The sequence below is a fragment of the Mauremys reevesii genome, linkage group 3 (genome assembly GCF_016161935.1).
Source record: "Mauremys reevesii isolate NIE-2019 linkage group 3, ASM1616193v1, whole genome shotgun sequence".
Lineage (NCBI taxonomy): Eukaryota > Metazoa > Chordata > Testudines > Geoemydidae > Mauremys > Mauremys reevesii.
The window spans coordinates 47,512,731-47,539,454 of NC_052625.1; the positions used below are offsets into that span (position 1 = coordinate 47,512,731).

Sequence of the window (26,724 nt, forward strand, 5' to 3'; positions counted from 1 at the left end):
TATTTCACGAGTTAAATCCTTTTCCTTTCAGATGCCTGTTCCCCTTCACTCTAAAACAGAGCTGGAATCAGCAATTTAAAAAACCTCTTCATTATATTAAAATTTTTAATAAATGTTTTGGGCCTCAGCCACTGTAGATCTGTGTAATTCCTTACTGCTTTACAAACAGGGCCAAATATTAGCTGCATGCTACAGCTGGGGGAAATTAAGGCAGAGAGGTGAAGTGACTTTGCCTGTGTCACCTTGGGTGTCATTTCCAGAGCTCGGGACACAGCTCATCTGTCCTATAAAGCTCTATTCACCACTGTAGATCACTGGCAGGCTGTATCGTGGTTTGGCCCTACACTTGGCCTACTGAATCAGAAGCAGCTCAGACGGGTTGTGTGTGTTCAAGTCTCAAGGGGCCAGTCTATGGTTTTTTTCCCTCAAGTAGCTAGCCAGAATCATACACCCAGCTGCCAAAATTCAACCTGCAGGAAGGAGTGCGCTATATACAGGCACAAGGAAGTTCCCAATGTCAGTCTTGCTACCAATTTACCTTGACTAAATTGCCCCCTTGATAATATTGGCCACCCCTATCACTGGAGCTCATCTACCAGTACTGTATGCTAGCATGACATAGGAAGGATACAAATCATCCCTTGGATTTGGTATGGCACTGTACGGGAGGCCAAAAATTGAGTTCTGTGACCCTATAAAGGAAAACATTTTGTCTCCTGGACCACATCTAGATTATGTGCGTTGTACCCAATCCTGCAGAATGTTTCAACACCCACTCAAACCAGTAAGTCTGCGGGTGCCGTGTATCTACCAGCATGAAGCCTTTAGCTTTGTGTGTGTTATACAGACATCCGATCATCTTTTACCTCACAAAGAACAAACTTTAAAGGAACTTGATTTTAAAAGGACACAGCCAGTAGGTTGAATTTCCTATTTGATCTACCTAAAAACTGTTACAATCCAGTGAGGAATGTTCTTCACATACTAAATACATTTCACTTAATTTATTTTTTAATCCTTCATTTTGGCACCAAAAACTTAAAAACAAAAAAATCCCCAGGCAATTAAATAATACCACAGAAAACTAACCGTGTAAGAAAGACTATACTTCTCTTGAGCTGATGTGGAGATGACAAACAGGTATGGAGTTGGCAGGTTCACACATGATCCTGCAAGGTGCTGCAATGGGAGAGACGGGTACCTTGCAAGAACTGGCGCCTTCGCTACCCAAAGCTCCATGACTGAATTTCCATGTATTACTTCACTGTTGTCTGTTTTAAAATATTATTTGATTGTGTACTTACACTCTGTGGGTCTGACACACTGTACTGGCACGGTTAAGAGACCTGAATGTATCTAAGAATCAGACCCTATGGGCTTAAGTCACTAGCATTAGCACAGTCCTACTGTGATATGATGCTAATCAATAGCACCACTTGCAAGCTACTAGCCTAAAGGAATTTTCTGAAACTACATGTTTTATAAAGAAATATTCAGTCATGTGCCTGCAAAATAAAAAGCAGCACAGAGATTAACAGGGTGTTACTGAATTTTTCATTCCGTCTTAAAAAAATGTATTATACAAAGCATACCAGGCACACTTTGAATGTTATTAACATCTTGCTGTTACATAGTGTCTTTTATCCTTGAATCTAAAAGCACTTTAGAAATATTTATTAAGGCTCTGATCATGGAAAAGCTCTGCACAGGTGCAGGGGATCTGCCCATGTGTCCCTGATAACAGAATGGGGAAAGCTCTTGTCTCTAAAAATTCCTTGGAGGTGTTTGGGAAGGTCACTTAATCAGTGGCAGAGTTGTGAATAAAAGCTAGAATTCCTGGATCCTCATGCCTTGTTCTAAAACCTAGTCTGCTCTTTTCTAATAGATTATGTAACATATACATGTTTTACATGTATTTAGCATCTACATAGCATACAAAAAAAAAGGAATTACTTCTCTCATGTAAATAAATGACTTTATAAGACATGTGTTAACTAAAATTCATTATGTGGCTAGAGGCATGGATATGCCAGGCAATAATCAGTAACATTCATTTAATTAATGACACTAAATCTCCTGCCCATCCCAGGCAAGATTATGGCAAAGGAAATACTTCAGAAACCTTCAAATTAAGAACTGCACTGTCTGTCTTCAGATGGGGATAACAGAATTGCAGTTGACAAGGAGATAAACTCACTCACCAAATTAACTACATCAGTCACACGTCATATTAAAATGTCATTTATAAGATAGCTTATAACAGGTTAACAGATGTTTTTAATGTATGTTACAGATTCGGATAGGTCTAGATGTTGTTTACAACCATGGTATATAACCATCGACAACTGATGTGCTTGTAACCATCTATGACACACACTACTCATGTTTGTAACATGCTTATAACATCTATTGATCATGTATTAACCATTATAAATGGAATCTTAATATCAAATGCAACCAGTGCACCTCTCCTTTAAAGTTATTAGGGCTGTAAGCCTGCAAAGACTTATGTATTCAATTTACCCCTCGGGTGTAAGTTTTTGCAGGATGCAGACCTATTTAGCAATTTTACAATCAATAGAAATGCTGAAAATAGAACTTTAAGATTATTACTGGAAAGCTGCATGTTGGTGCATGAGAATCTCTGCCATTCATTGGAGTGAGGGAAGAGGCTATTGGTCATCTCACTGGAATGGATGAACTATGAAACTATAACGAAATATTGTTGATTTATCAGAAGATTTCCAAAAGCACCTAAAGGATTTAAAATCCCATTGAAAGTCATGTGATGCTAAATCCCTTAGGAGCTTTTGAAAAGATCCCCTTTAAACTTATTAAAGCATTTGGCAGCACACAAGTTATATAGGTGTTAGGGTGACTGAACTCACTCTAAAGATTGAAATGTTGCACGAGGATAAAAGCAAGTATTCTATTTAGTGTTGAAGTTGCACATTTTGAGTCAAGCTCTGTTCAATGTGTACCCAAAGATAAGAACGATAAGAAACAATTGCCTTTGAAAGCAAACACCTGTTGTAAGACAGCTCAGAAAGCTGGCCCGTACCCCCTCATTCCCCAAATGTAATCTTTACTACAGTATTTGCCTTGTGGTATTATTTATCATCTTATTCAGAACATTCTGCTTCAGGCATCTCCTGTATATGAGAAAGCAGGGGAGTGAAGTCACCAGGTTTTCAACTGCCTTCTTGGAAAACCACCATTCACAATCCTCCCATCTACTGCAGAATGCAAAACCCATGGTTAAGGTTGTAAGCATCTGCTCGTTGCCTATATGTTTAATGTGAACCTCATTTGGCTTTAGGATCTCTGCATATTTGCTCCAAGTATGATCCAACTCTAGATCAAGATCTCAAGGCTTCCTGACATTTCAAGCCTTCCCCTGCCTCTATCTTGCAGCAAGTCCTGGATAAGTCATTGATCAGTTTGCAAGGGTTAGAAGAAAGCAAAGTTGATGACTACTCAGTCTGGTTAAGGATCCCAGGACCCATTTAATAAAAGTTAAGGGTTTGTCCTTCTAACCACCAAAGAGCTAGATTTGAGATGGCTACTGCCTTCCTCCCTGGTGGTGACTGCAGAGATAGCTCAAGAGACTTGGAGGTCATGCAGCTATACAGGTCAGCCTGTTATAGGAACACCACCCTGCCCAGAACAGTTTCATTCTTTCTAAAAAGAAATCCCCTTTCCACTAGGAAACAGCCAGGGCCCCCAATCAGCAGCTTCCTACTAAGGGAATGCTTGGTTTACGTTATTCATCTTGGTCAGAACATACAACTTCAGAAGGGAGATGATCCTCAGCCCCGAACCAAGAGATCACCAGCCAGAGAGAGGCAGGAGCTCTCCTCACTCAAGCGGGCATGGCAGGGAAGTTCCCAGAGCCTCTCTGTGCCCCAGTAAAATTAGTACAGAATATAAAACAGACCCCAAGAACACCCCACCAAAAGTTCTCCTACAGGGGCAGACCCAAGCACAGCTAGGGGAAGATGGTCCTTTCCTCACAGAAAGAGAAGCCAAAGGGGATCCAAAGATGAAGGCAAATTTAACCAACAGATTAAGGTGAACTGCTCCTCTCCCCAATGAAAATGTATTGTCTGCAATCCATGCAGCAAAGAATCATTTTCCAGATGTGCATATTATGGAGCCTACTTGGTGCTTTGCACATCTGGAACCAGCCCTAGGTGTCTTTATTTCTATGGATGTAAAAAGACACCATATAATGGTAAGTAGGATCATGAACTCCTCCCTTCAGGCAGTAGCACAGCTCTTCTGAAGCCTGGAAACTCATGGGAGCAGGAGAGAGCTTGAGAACCAAGTTCTGCTTTCTCTGCAATAGTAGAGGAAGAGAGCACTGCTAGAGAGAGTAGGTTGAATGACTCTGTGGGAAAGGGGTAGGGCTGGGAGTCAGCAGCCGTGGGTTCTAGCTCTGTCTCTTCCACACTATTCCAGAGGTGTTGAGCATCTACTGAACCCACGGTTCTGATCATCCTTCCCCTCTTGTGAAAGGAAATCAGTCTCAGAGTTGCTCCTATACAACAGGAATCTACTTTTACTACACATTTAAATCCTCAGTTTAAAACCACAAATACCAAATTATAAGGCAGGATTTGTGTTCATGGAAATGGTTCGGGTGCAGAGAAGGTAGAAGGCAGTTGGGTTAAGCTAAGTGGACCATTTCTGTGCCTTGAAATAAGTTTCAGAATTGCTTTGGATGGAGAAGGTAGTGGTGGGAGGAAGAGATTTGTTTTTGATGAAATATTACAATATTTGCATGTCCCCCAAACACTTTTCCCCCCAAGAAATCTATTGACCAGCAAAGTTGCAGGATTGAAGTTCACATATACGTCCTTCACTGAAAGCGAGACAATAATGCTGTCAACAGTGTAGCAATTCAAACAGCGCACGGACGTGCTGATGCTTTGTAGATTTCGGTCCAAGTAAAGCACCTATTTAAGACTAATTTAAAAACAATCAGCGCTCAGATTTAGATTTTAATTATTCATCAGCATATTGTATGCAACCCAAAGGAAAAAGCATGGAGGCTTTATAGGGTGAGAGGGTTGGTTAGGCAGTCTGTGAAGCAGAACATAAAAAAGGTCAGAGTTATGAATGTTAAGGGATTTGAAAGGCAATACATGTGGCCTACACACACAACACTCAGGTGCTGATGTGCGATCTAAAATTATAGCTTTTAAGACGTTCTCTTTTATGTATAATCTCTCCGTATTTTTCTTAAAAACATTTATAAATGGCCACTCAATGCTTTGGTCACTTACAACTTTACTGCAAAAACCTAAGTGCATACAAACAAGTTCTGAAAACTTAAAAGATTATGGAAATGTTTGCTAAAAATCATTTTATAAAATTTAGTCATTTCAAAATATACTATTGTTTCTCAAGCAACTTTCTGGTAGGAAAAATCATCTTTTTAAAGTAGTTGATCTCAATGAGTCACTGGTCAGAGCCGGATACTGCTGATATCAAACAGGACTTACATGGTGGCTGTAAGTCAGTACCAGGCCTTAAGATCTAACCACAGAGAAAATTCAAATCAGCATCATCAACTCTTTGTTCAGTAAGGCTATAGATTTAAGGCTGCCCATGAAGATTTTACTCATAAAGTAATTAAACTCTGCAGAAACCAAGAAATGTGATGTGAGACTATAATGGTACTTTACAAGATTCAAACTATATTACCTTATTTTAAAAATATTTGTTTACAGTGAAATAATGAGATGCCAATTATACTAATTTAATAACTATACAGATGTCAAATCCTCAGAAGTTGGGATAAATGTACATCAAACTTTAGTCATTTCAAAATATACTATTGTTTCTCAAGCAACTTTCTGGTAGGAAAAATCATCTTTTTAAAGTTGATCTCAATGAGTCACTGGTCAGAGCCGGATACTGCTGATATCAAACAGGACTTACATGGTGGATGTAAGTCAGTACCAGGCCTTAAGATCTAACCACAGAGAAAATTCAAATCAGCATCATCAACTCTTTGTTCAGTAAGGCTATAGATTTAAGGCTGCCCATGAAGATTTTACTCATAAAGTAATTAAACTCTGCAGAAACCAAGAAATGTGATGTGAGACTATAATGGTACTTTACAAGATTCAAACTATATTACCTTATTTTAAAAATATTTGTTTACAGTGAAATAATGAGATGCCAATTATACTAATTTAATAACTATACAGATGTCAAATCCTCAGAAGTTGGGATAAATGTACATCAAACTTTTGTGGTTTTGCCACTCTATATTTTGAGTACATGCCTTCATTTGTGATAATAATCATGAGGCCACAAGCTAATGTCTCCTTAGATATCTAATACACTTAACACTCAAACCAGTTTGAAAACGTAAACATTTCTGCTGTTAGCTTCAAGTTCTCCTCAAATAATTATGCTACAATATATACCAGATGCATGAACAGGCTACAGTGTAACAGAACTACTGCCAGTTCTTAGGGGCTGAGTTTATGAATTAGATATGTATATGATATTTACATGGTATAATATATACAAATCCCTCCACTCATCTTATTTAAGAAATTTAAATCCAATTTAACATTTGTAGTTTGTCTCTATTACATCAATGAAGTCCTTTATATTTTCACTTAGATGCTGAATAAGGGAATACTTAAAATATTTTTTTAAATTAGTGAAGATACTCCTTAGTGCCCTGCATATAATAAGATACAAAGGTGCATGAGAAATCCATAGCAGCAGACTCAGGAATACTTGGCAGTGTAACAACTTCCAGATCATCACGAAGTGGTTTAAAATATCAATGAATTATGCCTTAAAACCCATGAAGTATTATTATCTTCATTTTATAATTGGGGAACTGAGGTACTGACCTACACAAGATCTCACAGCAAGCCTATGGATGGGCGGAGAGAGAATTAAATCCTCTGGTTCTTACTTTTCTTCCTTATCCACAAAACTATCCCTTCTTTACATGTATATGTACTGTACCCATTGTACCTTAAGGACTGGATTACCAACGGGGTAAATTGGTTAGGTCCAATGATGAACTCCAGCTGAGAATCTCCCCCTCATACTAAACGCAATTCAGAGCAGTGACTATTCCTTGACACAATTCAACACCATACAGACAGCACTTTATAAAACCATTATTTAATCAAGCTGTACAGTTGTCACAGCAATTATGCCATGGACCTCGCAGGTGAGGTTCCTTTCTGAATGTGGAACATTCAAATCTCAACATTGCCCCCCCCAAGTTTTATTTATTGTAAAAAAATAAAATAAAAAGTGAGAGCCCCTTTCCTCTCCCACCAGTCTCGTACTGAGATTAACTTAAGACTTGCAAAAAAATAAAGGGAAAATATAAAGAGATGACATCAGTCATAAGGCTCAGTTTCTTTTTTTAAATTAAGTTTCTATGACTGTTTCCCACGAAATCAATGCTCAGAGACCAGTACTATGACACTAGTGGTTAGCTTTCTTTATTATCTACAAAATCTTTCTTGGCCAAAGGACCGCAGACTCTACAAGAGACCAGTAACTTTACAAGGTGATGGAATTTTTATGTTTATTGTAAGTCATTTCTTTTACAAATTGCTGACACCTTTTCAAGGTGCAACCTAGCTTTGGAAATGCAGGCACAATAATACGTCAATAGCCATGACCAATGTATTCACTTTTAATGACCTTGGCAAAACATATCTTTCATTGGGCAGGTGCCACTATTTTGACTGTACAAAATGTTTTGGAAATATGTTGAAAATTATACATGTTTTGAAAAATATTTCAGGATTTCAGTATAGGGAGTGAAGTTTTGGTAAATAAAAGTTCGAAGCGAATGAGGAAAGAAGCCACACCCAAACCTAAGGAAGTCTTTGCTTTCCTTAAAATAGGCATTGCTACAATCCCCAAAAGCTGTGCATTCACAGAATGTAGAGCTTTTTATTCAAGTAAACTAACGTTTTATCTTGAATGTTCTTTTATTTCCTCCATCAGTCACTTTCACTATCCTGCCTTAGTCCATCTTGTCCAGTGGTGCTTTCCCTGTCACTCTCTTTATCCCAGTCTTTCATAGATGCTCCCATCATGAAATCGTCACGGAGTATGTTCCATGCTGGCTCTTCATCAGGTTTCACTTCACCCTGATTAGGATAAAACAAAAACCAAAAAGGTGAATGAGGAAATCAGACAGTCTGAAGGATTCTGATCCTCCACAATACCCGCTCCCACTCCCCAAACCCACATTTACAATGTATGCAAAGACACAGACAAACTGAGGGCTGACTTCATTTGCTTTCAGTGCAAACAAGCATGCAAGTGAATTATAAAAAACTTGACAGCAATAAAAGAAATATGGTAACAAAACAATTATTTTTCATGGACTAAACACAGTCAACCCTGGGCATGGCTTCCTTTAGTAAAATCATTTTTGGCAATCAAAATGGACTCATGATATCATTTATTAACCCCCAGGTGCTGCTTCATTAGAACATTTTTGGCACATTTCTGCAATACAAATATGGATTTAATAAAAGCTTTGTAAAAAACAAATTTAACATTTAACATATTTTGTGATTTGTGAACCAAATCCCCTTTATGTGGGTTATTATTGCCTCACTACCTGGGCCTGCATATGGTACAAAGATGCTTCCAAAAGAAATGGAAATTTGATCTATGGTCAGCAAGCCAACAGCACCTTGATTCCAAATTTGCTTCTGCATGAAAATAGTTTAACTGAGGCAATATTTAAAGGCTCAGGGGTTAATAAAAAGAAGGGTGATAAAGAGTTTTGGTTAGCTTATCATTTAATGTATTGGGAGGCAGCAGATCTCCAAAGATTATGTGGTAAAACACAGATGGTGCAACAGCACCACCCTGTGGAAATAATTTAAGCAACACAGTTTATACAAATTTGTACCTATAACCTATTATTGAAGATAATCACTCAAAACTGTTCCATGTACTAGAGTGGGAGTTTAGTGATCTAAGCTTCCGGTGTGAAATATTTCAAGGAACAACATGGCTCAATATCTGCTTGGAGTAATGGTGTAACATGCAGTTTACCATTGAAGGGTTATTGAGATGAGATTGTACAGACAAACATAAAAAGTAGGGGTTTTCCCTGCTGTCCCTGGCTAAAAATATCTTCTCCCCTGCACTGCTATCACTGACTAGTAAACTTACACCCCCATGATGCTGTATGGTGTGTACAGAGCGTAAACATAACATTGTGGTAACGTGCTTTGGGATACGGCAGGATTAATAATATCTTCTTAAACGAATCTTGTCACAAGGAATTAATTGAAATGAGAATACTATGAGATAAACACCTCGATGGTTGTTGCTCTGCCTACTACAGATAGTCTCTTCAAATTTATGCACGCTTTTCCCTTGTTCTAGTGCATTTCTAGATGAACACAATATGCGTAAGCCTACTTTCATGTGATCTCAGGGAGAGAGCAAATGGAGATTATAAGGATTTAGTGCCCTGGGAAAAAGAGACTGGAGAACTCAGGTCAGTTAGTAAAGAGCAAACATATAAAAAGACTAGCAAGAAAGCATTTCTGCATAATGAATACAAGTTATGGGAACAGAAATCTGTCCCAGAAAGAGCAAGATCTTTAAGCTAATGGATGTAAAAAACCAGAAGCATTCATCTAGAATTACAACTTGTCCTGCACTTGTATTAAAAAGATGCCTCTCATAAGACTGGTTATTTTATTATTTCACACCTATCTCAAAATAGTTTCCTAAAGCCCAATCCAGAAAAAAGTGCCCTCTGCAGCTGCTGCTTGGACGCCTTATGGCCTTTACATCTTCTTCCACAACTTCCTATTCCAAGGAGTAGTTCTCCCATCTCTAGCCACCATAGAATCTTCTCTGATTCCACCTACTCTTATGGCACCTGGCCTCCAGAGAAGTTGATTAACTCCACAGAGGGCTTGGCTACACAAAGAAGTTGCACCACAGTAACTACATTGCAGTATGGAATCGGTAACACCTGCTTCCCCCACAGCATGGGCTCAGTTATCGGTATAAATTATTCCCATATGGGAAGGGGAATAGGCCCCTTTATCCCAGCATAACTAGGGATTGTACTAGGTATAACTAGATCAGTAAAAGAAACACCCCTCCTGAACAGTTACACTAGTACAAAAAGTGTGTGCAGACCAGATCTGACATGACCTCCACCTACTGCAATGTTCGTCTACATTAGACTTTTTCACCTTGCCTTAATGATTTCCAATTAACTTAAAGCAGTTAACACATTGGTAAAGGCTAATTTGAATATTTCACAAATGTCTGTTCCAGGATACAAACATCGATGAACTCTGGGTAATAAAAGTCTCAAGTAGCCATACCAAGAGTCTCTTTTGTCTGCATGCAGGGTGGGCTCCTCTACGGCTGCTTGCAGAAGAGCTCTGCCCAGAAGACAGAGTGGTGTTCGCTTTGGCCGATAGCCAGAATGCACAAGAACAGTTTAAAAAGAAAATTGTTGCTGAGATAATTTGGGGCTTGACTGGGCCCCAGCTGTTTTATATCTCATCATCTACCCTGTCAGGGAAGAGAGGCTAAAATGATAAAAGAAAACACTCACAAAACCTTCTTTGCTAAATCCATTTAATAACCACCACAGTCTGGATATAGCACTGAAGTAAAACTCTAAATACTCAACTGAAAAAATCCAGCTTGTTTTTACAATAAGCTGCTTTTGCTAAAGAAAAATGCAAGAGAAAACGATTACTACATTTTAATCCACATGGTGCGTTTAAAAAGATAAAGGCAAGAGGCAGCAGCAGTGAGTTCTAGGGGATTAGAGCAAAGGGCTAGGAATGAGAAAAGCCTGCATTCAAATCCAGTATCATCTGACCTTCAGCAAGCCAGTGGGCCTCCTTTTGGCTCAGCCAACTGAACGGCAACACCTGGGTGAAAACAGGACTTCAACAAAAACCAGATGCTGAACTTCAGTATAGCTACCATCTCTTGTGTAAATGAATTACTTGTAAAGTTTGATTAGAGACTTGCGCAAGCATTAGCTAAAGAGTTAGAAAGCGGCAGCAGGTCTCGATCTGGAAGATGAACATTTACTTTCAGGTGGTTTATCAATTTTAAATATATTACCACTAGGAGAAAATCCACGTTCATCCCACTTAATGGTGGGGCACTTCTACCGCAGGAAGGAAAAAGCGAAGGGGTCAATGAAGACTGAAGAAAATACAAGACTGACCTATTTGCTGTTGTAATATCAAACAAACAAAATTAAGTCCTAGGAAAATGTGCAGTAAATCTGCATATAATTAGCAGTTAGTTCAAGTTTAATTTCATCACATGCTTTATCGACGCAAGAATGTTCACGTCTTAGGGATTTTAATACCATAATCTAGTTTCATCGAAGTAAAAACAAACTGATTCTTGGCACTTGCCAAGTAAACCAGCTTTCATTCCACATGATTGCTTTGAGCTTTCTCTCAGCTGTTCGTCCACATCTTCCAGATTTTACTACGGTATTGAAGTCCCTTCTGAACATCCCCAAATGAAAACAAAAAACTATGTGTAAACATTAGCGTGTAGTGCTACACAAAAGGACTGTTTTGGAAAGGCAAGAGTAAAGCGCCAAGGGCGTCACATCTGTAGAGCAAACTGTTCTTCGAACAGGTTATGACATTCAGGAGACTAGAACAATGTGTATATATACAGTAATACATTTGAAGGATCGCTGTTTCCTAGTGATGTTCAAGTTATTTTGTTTTACTCCACAGTTTCAACAGGGGCCCATTTATCACTTTAAAAGATGGAAGAGGCTGGAGAACATGTCATATATGGCTTCTTATATTTTCACCAATAATATTCAGAAGTATTGCATGGATTAATTGATAAAGGCAATCTAATCCACAGCATCTCTTGGAAACTTGCTTGCTTGCACAACACAGGCACATTATAAAAGATATCGGACATGCAAACAAGATAAATGTTCACACTGGCTTGAAGCGTTGAGAATACATCTGGGCAGCCAACACCACACTGGACACATGCTAAGTCAGCAGTTCTTAGTGCAGTGGGATGACCTCTATCTCACCAGAGCACCCAGACTAATCCTGTTCTGTTCCCAAAACCAGATGTGTTTCTGTACCAGGACAGCAGCTGCACTTATGGTCAACTGAAAAACACTAAAAGACAGCCAACCCCCTCCACATCTTTCCTAGAGCACACTACTAGTGTGTATCCAACCAAACTGGTCTGGCATGGGTACGCTTTGCAGAGAGGATGCTCCACCTAGGCTAGGCTAAGTCTGAGGGAATGCCCACACAAACCTCTACAACAGCACGGCTGCAGTGCAGCAGCTGAGTCACTGTAGCACTTCAGTGTAGATGCTACCTAGGCCAACAGGAAGGGTTCTCCCATCAGCGAAGTTAACCCACCGCCCCGAGAGGCAGTAGCTAGGTTGATGGAAGAAATCTTCTGTCGACCCAGCACTGTTAACACGTGGGGTTAGGGCAGCACGTCTCTCAGGGGTGTGGATTTTTCACACTGGAGGGACACAGCTATGCTGACGTAAGTTCCCAGCGTGGACCAGCTGTGAGTGCCGATCACCTGAGCTCAGACTCAACCACAGTGAGCTGAATCTTGCCAGCCAAGTCTTGAAAAATGAGTAAAGTCAGGGTCCAAAAGCCTAGGAGGACATGATCATTAGTGGATGTCATTCCGTACAGCACAACACAGCAATATGGCCTTGGCATCTAATTTTTGGGGGTGTCGTGGGGCCAGTGCAGTAACAAGCTCCGTGCAGCCTCCATGCCACCACAGCAGGGTTCTGTATATTTGTGATGAAGTAATTTTGGAATTTAGAACTGAGCATCCCTCTCTGCTTTTAGCCGTTGTTTTTACTGCCTGTACCAATACATGTTATGTAACTCGCTCTTGGCAAACACAATTAGAATAACTAGTGTGCCAGAAACTACGTGTAAGTGAATGAGGAAAGCACAGTCATTCAACTGATACAGTATTTTTAAAGGCAAAAGAAAGGAAAGATTCTAAACCTTGTAGGATGAGACAACGTCAGCAAAAGTATAGTTCTTGGTGGGAGCGAACTCCCGTAGTGGGAACCCATGACAGAGTAAGAATATTGGTTCTACTCCCTGCTCTTCCACTAACTCATATTGAAACTTTTGGTAAGTCACTTAACTTCTATCTGCCTCAGTGTCCCCATCTGCAAAAACAATAACCTATCTCACATGGAAGTTGTGAGGCTGTGTGTGTAAAGCAGGGGTGGGCAACCAGCAGCCTACGGGGGTGCGGAGGCTTGGGGCTTCCCCCCACGGTGGGGCGAGCCGGCACTCATGGCTCCAGCCCCATCGTGTGTGTGTGTGTGAGAGCGCGCGCAGAGGCTCGGGGCTTCGCATGTGCGGGGTTGGAGCCATGAGCTCCGGAAGCCCCAAGCGCTCCCCACCCCCCACCCCACCCGCCCGGTAGGTGAGTTGAACGTGTGTAGCCCGCCATTTATTTTTTCGGTGGGTCAATGGCCCCGACACAAAAAAGGTTCCCCACTCCTGGTGTAAAGTACATTGATACCCTTATCTGGAAGTGTAGAACATTAACAGGCATTTTGCAAGCCTGGGAATTATAACCAACATACTCGGTTTCCTTTGCCTTCACTTTATACTCAAAGATGAACTACCAGACACTGCACTGACATCACTCTCACGTCACCTTTCACCTACAGTAAGTGTTTATTTGTACCTGTCAAGGAAGGAATTTCTAATATAAACATTTTTAAGCAACAGCTTTACGTCTAGAGATTTTTTTATTTTTTTTTACATTTTTGTCTTAAAGCGTAATTAATTCAAACTACATCTCCAATTGCACCCATTAAGCTCAAGACAGCAGTCTGAAAGCTCGAAACATAGGCGACACTGACTGCCATGAAAGAACTGTGAAATGTAATTTACAAAAGTAATTTGATACGTTTGACATTTCTGAATCCACTACTGGAATTAGCTGTCTGACCATAGTTTGTGTTGTCTGGGGTCCTGGTAGAATAGGAGTGCTGGAGAGAAGCTTGCAAATAATTTTCTACCCGGCCAGCTCAGCGCCTACCTTCCAGACTCGGACCCGCACCTCTGCCGCCACTGGTGGAGTGTCGACGCGGGCTAGCCGGTCCGGCAGGGAGGCTGCCGCCCACGAGACCTCGCCTCCCTCCTCCTCCAAGGCCGGTGCCACTGAGGCCTCCACCTCCCAGGCCGGGGCCGGCTTTGGCTCTCAGGACACTCCTGAAGTTTCCCTTTTGGAGGCTGGGAGCGTCTCCGAGGCCTGTGCTTCTCAAGGCGGGGCGGGCAATTCCAAATCTCAGCGAGAGTGGGGAAGCAGCCGGCGAGGTGAACACCGTCGCTAGCACCATGCTGGACGTATTCGGCTCCATCCCCACCCAGATGGACTACCAGGGTCAAAAACTAGCAGAACAGATTTTTCGAAGGATCATTCTTGTTTCTCCAGTAATTGGTTTTATCTATGGCTACATCACTGAGCAGTTCGATTGGGCTGTCTAGATAGTTATGGCTGGGTTTGCTTTATCATGCCTGCTAACACTCCCTCCATGGCCTATGTACTGCCGCAATGGCTACCTGTCCAAGAGTCGGGAACAGAAGATAAGAAGCCATCAGAGAGAGGACTGAAAAGGCATACTCAAAGTTGAAGAATATGAACCCTCATGATGTAACATTAGAGAATTTTGCTTCATTAAAGGTTTCTATGATGATTAAAAAAAAAACTAGAAAAACAATCAATAACTAGCATTTATTATTTAAATAGTATTTAGTTGTGGCAAAGCTTTCCTGGTTAATCGGTATTTGCATACACACTCCACAGTAACCACCATCATGACTGGCACTCTGTTGGCAGTGTAAGACAGGCAAAATTTTGAATGGCAAAGGAGACTGGAACTTCTCTTTTCCCCCCTAAGAGTAACTGCTCCTGGACAGGAACAAGGGACATCAACAGTTCCGTGTGGGAAAGTCTGCACTGACACTACCTGTGCCATGGTGCTTAATACATACAAAGAAAGCCCTATGTTTTAGGAAAATTAAGGTTGCAAAGTCAAGCACTCTAAAGTCAGGCAATGCCAGTACTATGGTTGTCTATGCCAGTGCTTCTCAAAGTCGGGCCGCCGCTTGTTCAGGGAAAGCCCCTGGCAGTCCGGGCTGGTTTGTTTACCTGCCTCATCCGCAGATCCAGCCGATCGCAGCTCCCACTGGCCACGGTTCGCCGCTCCAGGCCAATGGGGGCTGCGGGAAGCGGTGTGGGCTGAGGGATGTGCTGGCCGCCCTTCCCGCAGCCCCCATTGGCCTGCAGCAGCAAACCGCGGCCAGTGGAAGCCGCGATCGGCCAAACCTGAGGACGCGGCAGGTAAACAAACCGGCCCGGATCGCAAGGGGCTTTCCCTGAACAAGCGGCGGACCAGCTTTGAGAAGCACTGGTCTATGCAATCTTAACTTGTACCAACGCACCACAGTCTTATGCAACATCACATAGAAAGTATGTGGTAGAATCAGAAATCACGTTGCCTTTACCACTGAAGAACACTGTTCTTTTCTTACAACCCTCTGCCTCATTCACTGTCCAGATTGTGCACTGAATGAAGCAGGCATCCCACTGGAACAAGTAATGATCATATAATTCAAGACTATCGTAATGCATATGCACAAACTGGTCAAAGTGAGGTTTCAGAGGCAACCTTAATTCTGGTGTTTCCTACTTTCTGAGTCCTTGACTCTGCAGCTACAACATTCCTTTAAACACAAATTTGTTTTTGGTTATTTTAAGGTTTTAAACCCCCCCCCCCCCAACAAAAACAAACAAAACAAACAGAAAACTGAGGAAATTCCCTTATATGGAACCCCCTTCTGGGTCTACATTAGCAGAGTTGGAACCCAGGACCTTTAAATTACAGTAAAAAAAAACACCTTCCACTTCAGCTAAAGGAGTGCCTGAAGCAGTAGTAGAGCATTAACCTCTGTATGGACCAGTCACTTGAGGGGAACACGACACATTTTGCTAGATAGTGGTAGAACGTTGGAAATTATAAATACTGGGATCCACTCCTGGCTCTAGTGAATGGGTCTAGCAGTTAACAACAGCCCACCTAAGCATATAAATCCAGACCAGCTGTTTTGAAAAGCCATGTGTGGACGAGTGGATAAGGCTTGGGTAGCTATAGTGGAGATCATATTCTATTATACGCTCTGTTCAAAGTGACCTTGTGTGGCATCTCAGTTTCCCCATCTGTAAAATGCGAGGAATTAGAACTACCTGACTTTCAAGAGAGGGATCTGAGACTTTGCTCAACACGAAGAGATGTAAGTACATGGAATTATGAACACTAATAAGTAGAAGATCTGAGAGTACGGCCTGGTCTACACTAGAAAATTAGGGCAGCATAACAACATTGCTTGGGGTGTGAAAAATCCCCACCCCTGAATGGCGTAGCTAAGTCGACCTACATCCCCGTATAGACAGCACTATATGAATTACTATAAGTATATATATAATATATATATACTTATATACTATAAGAATTCTTCCACCCACCTAGCTACCACCTCTCCGAGAGGTGAATTACCTCTGCCGACAAAAGAATCCCTCCCATCGGCATAGGTAGTGTCTATACCAAAGTGCTGCTGCTGTAGCATTTTAAGTATAGACAAGCCCTAGAATTCGTCTCTTCTTGACTCCTGGCACAGCACTCCTGCCCTTAAGCAAAAAGGGCTGGCTGATGCTGCCGTTTCTGTGTAGAAGTCAAACTCTGGGGTAGGCGAGTATGCCCCATGTGGATAGAATGTTCAGTGATTTTAGCAGCCAATTTGAATAAGCTCTACTGAACAAGTGCAAATGGTGATTTTCAGATGCTTGTAACTTGGGATAAATCGGGTGGACTTCTAAGGAAATAATAAAAGGCACTTCTGACTCTGACAACAATTTCCCTGCTAAATTTCAAGTTCCTGCTCCCAACGTCTAAAGTGCTAAAGCTCTTCAAAGACATAGTTGGAAACATTTTTTTTAACATTGCCAATACTATCTACTCTTTCTAACCTTATTCTCTGGAATAGCTAAGATTTTTCACTGAAGCTTTAAAAAAATTCTCCTGAGGCAGAGAACATGTAAGGAAAATTGCAGCCCAAACAGTTAAAAATTGGCAATATAAGAAGCGATTGAAAACAGAGGCTTATAATGGAAAAATATTGGTGTTGATACCAACTTCATCTATAATAAAGCATCATAAATATGCATGATTTGGAACAGACACAGAAGTAACATCCTTGTTCTGAAGACTTTATAAACTATGTTTTATGTTATTCTGTCCTGTTAGCATCTTGGACTCTCAATCTGGCAACTTTCACAAACACTCCCTTCACACAAAAATTGTCGTAACAGGGTAAATTACAATTACATTCTCTGAACAACACACTTCATATTCATTTGGCTTAGGAAAGTATTTTAAAGTGAAAGCTTGTAGAACATGCCGATTGTACAACAGGTGCCTGTTCTGCTCCAGGGTAATTTCACAAACACTTACTCCTAATGATAAGCATGTCATTCAACACACATTCACACTTCCCCTGGACTTCAAGTTAGAGTGACTAAATTGAAATACAACTGAATATTTGAGGGCTTGGCTACACTTACAAATTTGCAGCGCTGCAGCAGGGTGTGAAAACACACCCTCTGCAGCGCTGCAAATTGCGGCGCTACAAAGCGCCAGTGTAGTCAAAGCCCCAGCGCTGGGAGCCGCGCTCCCAGCGCTGTCCGTTATTCCCCACAGGGAGGTGGAGTACGGACAGCGCTGGGAGAGTTTTCTCCCAGCGCTGGCGCTTTGACTACACTTAGCGCTTCAAAGCGCTGCCGTGGCAGCGCTTTGAAATGCAAGTGTAGCCAAAGCCTGAGATAGATCTATGCTGTTGACTTTAGGAGCAATACACAATCTCATTTATTCACAGCTCTACCCAGGCTGTGTAGGCTAAAAATCTACAAGGCCATTTCCAGTTAACAACCATTACAATCAATTGTTTACAGCATATGGATTCCAGATGTTAATATTCAAACTTCTACATGGGGAAAACATTGGAGTTACTGCACAGAGGGGCAAACTGGGCTCAACAAACATTGATTTGCATTTTGGGCACAACTGGAAGAGCAATCCACAGTTCAGCAATCTGAGTGAGTAATCCCCCTATCCCTACATCCTTTTCTTGGGTTTATTGTGAAGGTGGATGTGTGAATGAGAAGGAATGCTTGGGTTGGCATGCACAGAGGTTTGAATACACGCTAACCTAATAAAGCCCAGAATTGAATTACGTAAATTCTGAAAATAAACATTCACCTGGGCTTTAGTGAAAAAAAGAAATTAACAGCAACCTCATTCTCTAATACCATTACTTAACACTTGACTGTAAAGAGATGTAACAGAAGTCGTTTATATTTTAAGCTATTTACATGGGGGGGAGGGGAAAGAGAGCTTTGTTTAGTCCTGGTAAAAGAAACCCAATAAGTTTCAAGAGCATTTGTACCACAAGACGTAAAAGACATTAAAAGAAAAAAATAGAGTTAGGAGGGGCCTGGTTTTTGGCTGGAAATTTTGGTGCTTTGCAGAGTTTGGGGCATTCCATTTCTGATAGCAGCCATCTGGGAATTCTTTCCGTTGCAAGAAGAATTTTACCACATGCTGCTGCAAGACAACATACAGACATGTTGGCAAAGAGATTCACATATACCTGTTGAAAGTAGTGGGGAAAGATATGGGAGTATTATAACTAGGAGCTGCCCAGGAAAAAACATAAATTTGGGTTCCGGATTATACTATGCACAATATACGTGTGTTTTGGAAAGCATATGACTTTTAAAAGGAACATAATCAACATGAAATCTAATCAGTTATTAAAAAAAAAGCATTCAAAGCAGTTTCAGGTAATAAACCTTCTGAAAATTCGTGATTTTACAGTCACTTTTCCTATTTTAAACATGGTTTTCTCCCCTGTATTGCTGTTTAAAACCCCCACACAAACTTGCTGTAATGAGGAAGGGAAGGTACTAGGAAAAGAAGAAGGGGGAGCAGATATTGTGAAACTGACTATATGCAAAGTTAGTAAAATATATGCTAAACAAATTGGACAGGTGCTGTTCTCTCAATTTTTCAATTACAGTCATTTTAGGTGTTACATGGAACAATACTGGATAAAAAGAATTAAGAAATGTTCTTTAAGCTGATACCCCTTTAAATTATATTTTTAGGTTGAATATTCTTGTCATTCTCATTTCTTCCATGACAAACCATTTTACTTACAAACACAATAGCCCACAAGACATTTGAAAGTTGTCTAGCAAAATGTAATCAGGCTCTTTTTATATTAATCTCATGTACCCAATGCAGAAACACCTGAAAACAAGCCTGATTTAGTGAAATGCAATGTGGTATTTTATAGGTATATAAGATGCATTACAGGTATAAGAGGTATCACAGTTCCTAGTTTCTGTTAATATTTTAAACTAATGCTCTGTGAGATAGAGTAACATACTCATGAAATTGCTGTGTACTCAAGTGTCATGGGATCAAATGATATCGGATTATAGTGACAGTTAAAATCAGGCCAGAATTAGAGTTCAAGGACGAACACTGAACCCAAACTTTATACAGCAACCCCCATGTGACCTCCCAATGCACAGACTGCTGCATAAAAATAGATCTGGGTGTGGGGGAATGCAGAATAAAAAGGGGTCCTGGTCCATGACTGGAGCTTCCAGTCGCTACCATATACAAATAATACGTATTATTGCTTTTAAAATTAAATCTTATCTAGATAAACATTCTAGAGTCAGATTAGAATTTTGTCATATGTTTTGTCAAACGTTGTGCAATTCAAGCAGCATCAGATTGGTTTGGGTGCCAAGAAATTTCTGGAAACTATAAGGTACGGGCTTTGTATGAAAAAGGAAGTCAGCCAGCAACACAGTCAAAAAGAGCATTATCCAGATCCAACAGAGAGTAAACACACAAGCTGCAGGGTTTCAGACAATTTGAGGGTGATGAATTTAACCAGTGGAAATTAAAGTAATCTAAAAGTTTAAAAAAACAAAAACAAACCTAATTTAAGTTAATGGGTAGAGACTATTAGAGCGTATAGTGCAGGGTTTCTCAAACTGGGGTCGCAGCTTGTGTAGGGAAAACCCCTGGCGGGCCAGGCTGGTTTGTTTACCTGCCCCATCCACAGGTCCAGCCGATCACGGCTGCTCCGGTCACGGCTCCCACTGGCCGCAGATCGCTGCTCCCATTGGCCCGGAGCAGCGATCTGCGGCCAGTAGGAGCCGTGATCAGCCGGACCTGCGGACAGGACAGGTAAACAAACCGTCCCGGCCTGCCAGTGGCTTTCCCTACACAAGCGGCGACCCCAGCTTGAGAAACCCTGGTATAGTAGTTTCCATTCCCTATGAAGATGACAAATTAATAACTTTAATCATCAAAACATTACATCTAAGATATTCACCGCTTGAAATGGTGGCAGTTGGAAATTGAGGCTCTACTCCCAAAGTGAGAATATTGCATGGATTGAAGGCCTCATCCAACTACCAGTGAAGTCCACATGAGTTTTTCCACTGATTTCAACAGGAGCGAGATCAGGAGCTGACCAAGCATATCAGTTCTGCAGTGAAAACTCTGAACGGTCAGACAGATATTTGTAAAAACAGACAAAAAATACCTTTCATATCCGAGGGACCTCAAATTGTAAGGCAAGCAATCTGTCTCGCAGAGGAACTGAAAATTTGATTGAAATTCATAACTCTGATAACACAAGTTAGTTGTTAAATTTGAATGGCTACAGCTTTAATGATCATAGCTCAGTTAGGTTAGAAATAGTCCAATCATCATTTAGAAATTAGATCTCTTTTAAAAATGCAGTTCCCATAGTACATTTTTTTCCCCAAAAGTGAATTAATGTTAAGTCTGAAGAGTTTTACTATAAATACGAATGTTTAATGGTGGGGGGGGGAACCCCAAAGAAACACTAAAACCTCTCTGCAAATGATAATCAAATACCAACTGCCATTCTTATCAAGGCTGATCAATAAACACAGAAGAGTCAATCGCAGACACACTTGCTAAATAGATGAAGACTAAAACAATGATAGTTCCTTTGGCATTTCAGGTCATGAAGTGACCTGACAAAGCAATCAAATGGGTCCAGGCCTGGAAAAGGTCCTCCTTTCCGATCACCAGTCCAGGGCAAATGCTTAAATTTATAGATCCTGAAATGAGATTACTGGTCTACCAAAGTTATAAAATGTTGGAATTTCAAGAGTGAAGATCACCCAATTTATTGTTTCAAATTTTTTGTTAGTGAATAACTTGAAAACTTCTTGATAGCTGTGCAAATCTTTTCCACCCAAAACCCCATCTGGTCCCTCCTCCTACACATAGCTTTGGCAGCATGTGTTGAAGGTCTGCAAATTGAGGCCTTTTTGAACTATCACTGTAGTTCCTTCTCCCAACAAAGCTTGTCCATCTATTTCAGTCCTATGCTGCTGCTATCATCATAAAAGCAGTCAGTGCCTCCACCTTCAGGAGTTACAAATGCTAAGTTAAGTGGAAAATATGGGACTTTTTCAGATGATGCACGGTACTCATTTTAGCTCTTACAATCCTCAAGATGGCAACCATTAAAATCAGTTTGGAATGGAAATGTAGAAAAAATGAAAGATTATCAATATCATGAACTTTTCAAGGTTCACAATTCAAAAACAACCAGATTTCTAAATAATTAAGTATGTCTAACCCTGGTGTTTTGTAAGATAATGGGCCTTAAAACTGGCATCAAGCAGAAGTGCTATTTTTGCAATGGTCCAGCATCTAACACAACAAGCCTTAGACCAATGTAATTTTTAATCCCAGGCACATAGCTAATAAAAACAAGTCTCCTTTTAAGAAAAGCGTCTGGCTAGTGCAGGACTTTAAATTTCAAATTAACTGCATTCCTTTTAAACAAATCAGTCAGTTTTTAGAAACAAGTTACCAAGTTTCAGGCACTACCCCTTGTCCCCGAATCCCCCACTTATCTATCTGAGAATATACCCCCTACTTATTCTACCCATTAACACAGTATGGGAGTGCCGCACATATCCTCAGTGTATTTATCCTCAGAACACACCCGCGAAGTAGGAATTATCCATTATTATCCCCGTTTTACGAAGAGGGAACAGAGGCACAGTGAGACTGTGTGACTTACTCAAGGTCACACAGGAAGTCTGGAGCAGAACAAGGAATTTAACCCTGAACTTCCGAGTTCCAGGCTACCACCCCAGGCAGTGGACCATCCTCCCTCTCTTTTGTTGCCACCAATTGTTCCACTCTTCCACCCCATTCTCATGGGTTTATAATTTTTTTTGTTGGGGGGAGGGGGGATTCTTTCTTGTGTGGGTCTTTTACTCTGCAAAGAGGGGAAAGCCAACTGGCTATTAAGGGGGAAATAAAACTGACTATACACAGAATAGTGTCACACAGAATCATAGAAGATTAGGGTTGGAAGGGACCTCAGGTCATCTAGTCCAACCCCCTGCTCAAAGCAGGACCAAACCCCAGACAGATTTTACCCCAGTTCCCTAAATGGCCCCCTCAAGGACTGAACTCACAACCCTGGGTTTAGCAGGCCAATGCTCGAACCACTGAGATATCTCTCCCGCCCAAAATGCTCAAACAAACTGGAAAAGGGTTAATTGCTCTCTAATCTTACAGCTAAAAACATCTTTGGTGTTTACTGTAACCACAGTTGCTTTAAAAAAGATCTCAATTATGTGATTTTTTTTTTAATCGCCAGTGTCCTTTCAGAAACCATCATTAAAAATTAGTCAAATTCTTTGATGAAAGAGAAAGTTTAGCTCAGTCTTCCAACTGTTCTTCCAATTCATACAGCAGAGCTCTTCCATTTACCCACATAAATAAACAAAGAGTAGGTGCACAGAGAAGTCATACTTACAAAAGAGCATTTATGTATTATGGTAAATAGAAATCAGAACACATCACACCGAAAAAAACTAAGTAATACAGAACTGAGGAAATTGCTCCCCAAGATAATCTGTGAAAGACAGCACTCAGATGGGGTAAATCAAACTAGTTCAGATAAAAGACCTACACCAAATCTTCAGTTATTTCCAGAACAAAATCTTTCTATAAAAGGTTCTGAAGTGTTTATATATATTCCTCTCTACATACATTGTCCTGCCAATAACTGCTATGAACAAAGACAGAAACCTCTCAAGGAAAGTCTGCTTTTGGGAAACTTTCAGATCAATATTGCAGAAGTGAATCCTTCATGCAAGTAGCCCAACTTTTGGTTTTTGACCGAAATTAAATCTATACTCCAAACTTTTTGAGATTTGCTTACCGCTAGAGTTTGGGCCAGTATGTTGAACTTTCTTGGCTTTAAACTGATTCAGTGATAAAAGCATATAAGCAGTGACCAGAAAAACTGAATTACCAATTAGAGTTTAGCCAATGGTCAGAAGATCATTTGATGCAATCAAAGAGAAGGTGCTATTTGACAGTTTAGAAAGTCTGTAAACAAACAACTGAAAGAATTGGAATTCAGAAAGAGACAGTCAAACGTCCTAAAAAGGACCTGGAGAACTAACCGTGATCTCAGTGATTTATCCACAAAGGAACAAATTTCTGCTACCCCATACAACAAATAAGGAACATTGGGGGGAAAAAAGGGTCAAAATTAAAAGGACAAGCTTCAACTAAGTCAATCATGACACCATGAGCTATTAAAGCCACAGCCAAAACAACTAGACATCCAATTTGAGTTCTTCAAGACATATTTCCCATTAAAATAGCTTTGGAGATCATAGTTTGAGAGTTCAATAAAGCAGTCTTAATAGGATTAGACATTTTGGATGTCTATGCATTGTGCATTTACAGAAGATCAAAAGAAGATGTATACTGCAAATTGTTCAAATGTAACCCCTCCCAGTGACTGTTTTAGACACAATTTCATTGAAAACTAGCTTGGCAGAAACATCTGGGAAAATAAAGTAACATTGGAGCCCCCTTTGCATTACTAATGAACGTGTATCAGGGCATGTAATTCTCAAATACTTTATTTTTATATTATGGGTGGAGCTGATAGCACTGCCTATAGTTAAAGTTGCCCAACATTACCCATTATAAGACTGTGTTTTCAGTTGCTTATAACTTTGCCAAACAAACCCTTTGGGCTGAAATTTTCTATGCTAGGTGTCTCCCAAAAAAATCCAACTTGAAGCAAAGTTTCAGTTAAAACAGTTCTGCTATTATTGAGAGTGAGATTAGAGAAAAATGCCTGATAATATTGCCCATGATAAAAAAAATTCTTACAACCACCTTGTTAAGAAGCTCAGACTCCCTCGTGCTTTGGAGCAGGGACTTGTAATTTGCCAGGGGGTCACCCTGATGCCAGAGATTTGCCTTTTGATGTTCTCATGAAGATTCATTCTAATTTGGCCAAGTTCTAAACCTCTGGAAAAAAAAAATCTCAGTTTGCACATGCTAAGTAGAGACTTGTTAAAGTTTGGCAGATAAAAATTCCAAATAGTCGGTCTTCACTGACCATGCTCTGATCCCTCACAGCTCTTACATGAGATCAGACTGCACAGGTACCATCCCCACAAGGCAACTAATTAAGCATGCTCAATCCCATGCAGGACATTCCCTCCAATTCCTTCTCCCAGCAGCTGGGGTCATTTTGGTGTTAGGAATCCGAACTGAGAGCAAGGAGACTCTCACACTCTCAATGCTCCCCCTGTTGGTGCCCAGGCAGCACAGAGAGGAAGAAATCGCTTGACTGTAATGCAGAGGGGAGGGAGGCGCAGGAGCCAGGAAGGGGGAAAAGATAGCAGAAAGGGGGTGGGGACAGTGGCAGAACTGTTTGTAACCAGCAGAACACATGCTCCTCCAGAATCTGGAACTGAACTCAGGATGCTGAGTCTCAACATTCCTTTGTTGTCTAGCAAATAGTTATAAAACTAAGTTTGTCTCTCCCCCTGTCTAGTGGCTAGTTCACACAGAAGAATACGGCCTTCTACTGCTGCCAATTACTCCATTTGCTCAAGCGCCAGACAACTGTACTATGGATGCAAATATCCCAATCTTGCCAATAACCCAAGGTGGAGATCACGGTCTGACATGATAGAATTTCATTTTTTTCCAGTTTGCTTAAATTTTTTTTATGAAATTACACACAAAGAAAACCTACCTTAAAAGATCAAGCACTCAGAAGTTCGGAAATGCCAGAATTAAGGTTGCACAGGCACACAACCTGAATTCAGCCCCATTGTTCTTATGCATTATAATACAGTATTTAATTATATGATCACATTCCATTGTAACAAAAACCTAGACTAAAAATATAAGTGAGCTTCAAACATGATCCAGCAGGTGGGCTAGCAATAATAAAAGATATGTACAGCTAGAGAAATTGATACAAATAAAAGGATTTATACAATAACCTAAACTAAAATTAATATGGAAAAATCCTCACATATTGACACTGGGACCATCACTATGGCCTAGGATGGTGAGAGAGATTTTCACTTTACTGCAGGAGTTTGCCAAACCAGATTACTCCAGGTTTGCTGCAGCTGGGCTAAAGGGGACTGTTTAATGCCTGGACAAGTTGCATACTCTGTAACTTTACCTGAATATTAAACACTCTAAAATGTAGGTGCATTCCTCCAAAAAAGCAATGGTTTACTACGTTACAGTATTGGACTTTACTGTGGTATTTCCTACCTGAAGTATAAGAAATAGTGTCAATACCACACTAAAGTCAAACACTCAATGTGTTAACTCCTGCTATTTTTTAAGTGGCATCCACTGTACACTGTTATCTCCTCTCAAAATACTAGTCTTTTGCAATAAATTCTTGCTGCTGTCATTCCTGACATTACGTTGCAGAAAATCCAGCCAAATTATTTGTTCCCAACTAATTCCTATCACTTTGGATTTATATTTAAAGTGCTTTCTGTAACAGCAGCGTACTACATGCTGACAGTTACGGTATGCTCACGACACTCGCAGAAAACTGCCAGTGGCTGTCGCACTGAAAACAAATGCCAGTACGAACATCCGCAGCAGTGATCTGGCACCGTACTCTTCTCTGCAATATTTTTGCCTTCTTGTTGCAACAAGCAACTGCTTTTTAAAGGTCAAAACAGGTTTCAAGCGACCCCAGAGTGTTGGCAGAGTTCTAGGCCTTCATCAACACTCATAAGAACGGCTATACTAGGTCAAACCAAAGGTCCATCTAGCCCAGTATCCTGTCTTCTGACAGTGGCCAATGCCATGTGCCCCAGAGGGAAGGAACAGAACAGGTAATCCAACAAGTGATCCATCCCATTGCCCATTCCCAACTTCTGGCAAACAGAGGCTAGGGACACCATCCGTGCCCATCCTGGATAATAGCCATTGATAGATGTATCCTCCATGAATTTATCTCGTTCTTTTTTTAACCCTGTTATGATCCTCCTGATCCTACTTGACCCAAAAAGCCCTAGAGATTCTTGCGATTTCAACAAGTTGTCTGGATGTGGAGCTTATTTTAATATCTGTACCCTCAGGACCCTGAACAAGGCAATGTGACTTGACAAAGCCCATAAAAGGTATGTAACTAAACAAAAACAACCAAAAAATATCCCCAAACC

The 26,724-nt window shown here is 40.6% G+C and overlaps 1 protein-coding gene and 1 pseudogene across 1 annotated transcript in view; one reads left to right on the forward strand and one right to left on the reverse strand.

The window, feature by feature from the left end:
- Positions 1-7,673: 7,673 nt before the first annotated feature.
- The window catches only part of RRP15 (ribosomal RNA processing 15 homolog), a 42,089-nt gene continuing 23,038 nt past the window's right edge, over positions 7,674-26,724 (reverse strand). The window contains exon 5 of the mRNA XM_039532939.1: positions 7,674-8,150. Within this exon, the coding sequence (XP_039388873.1) occupies positions 8,001-8,150 (150 nt within the window). The 3' untranslated portion in view covers positions 7,674-8,000. The remainder of the gene's footprint in view (positions 8,151-26,724) is intronic.
- Positions 12,872-14,698, forward strand: LOC120402355 (annotated as a pseudogene).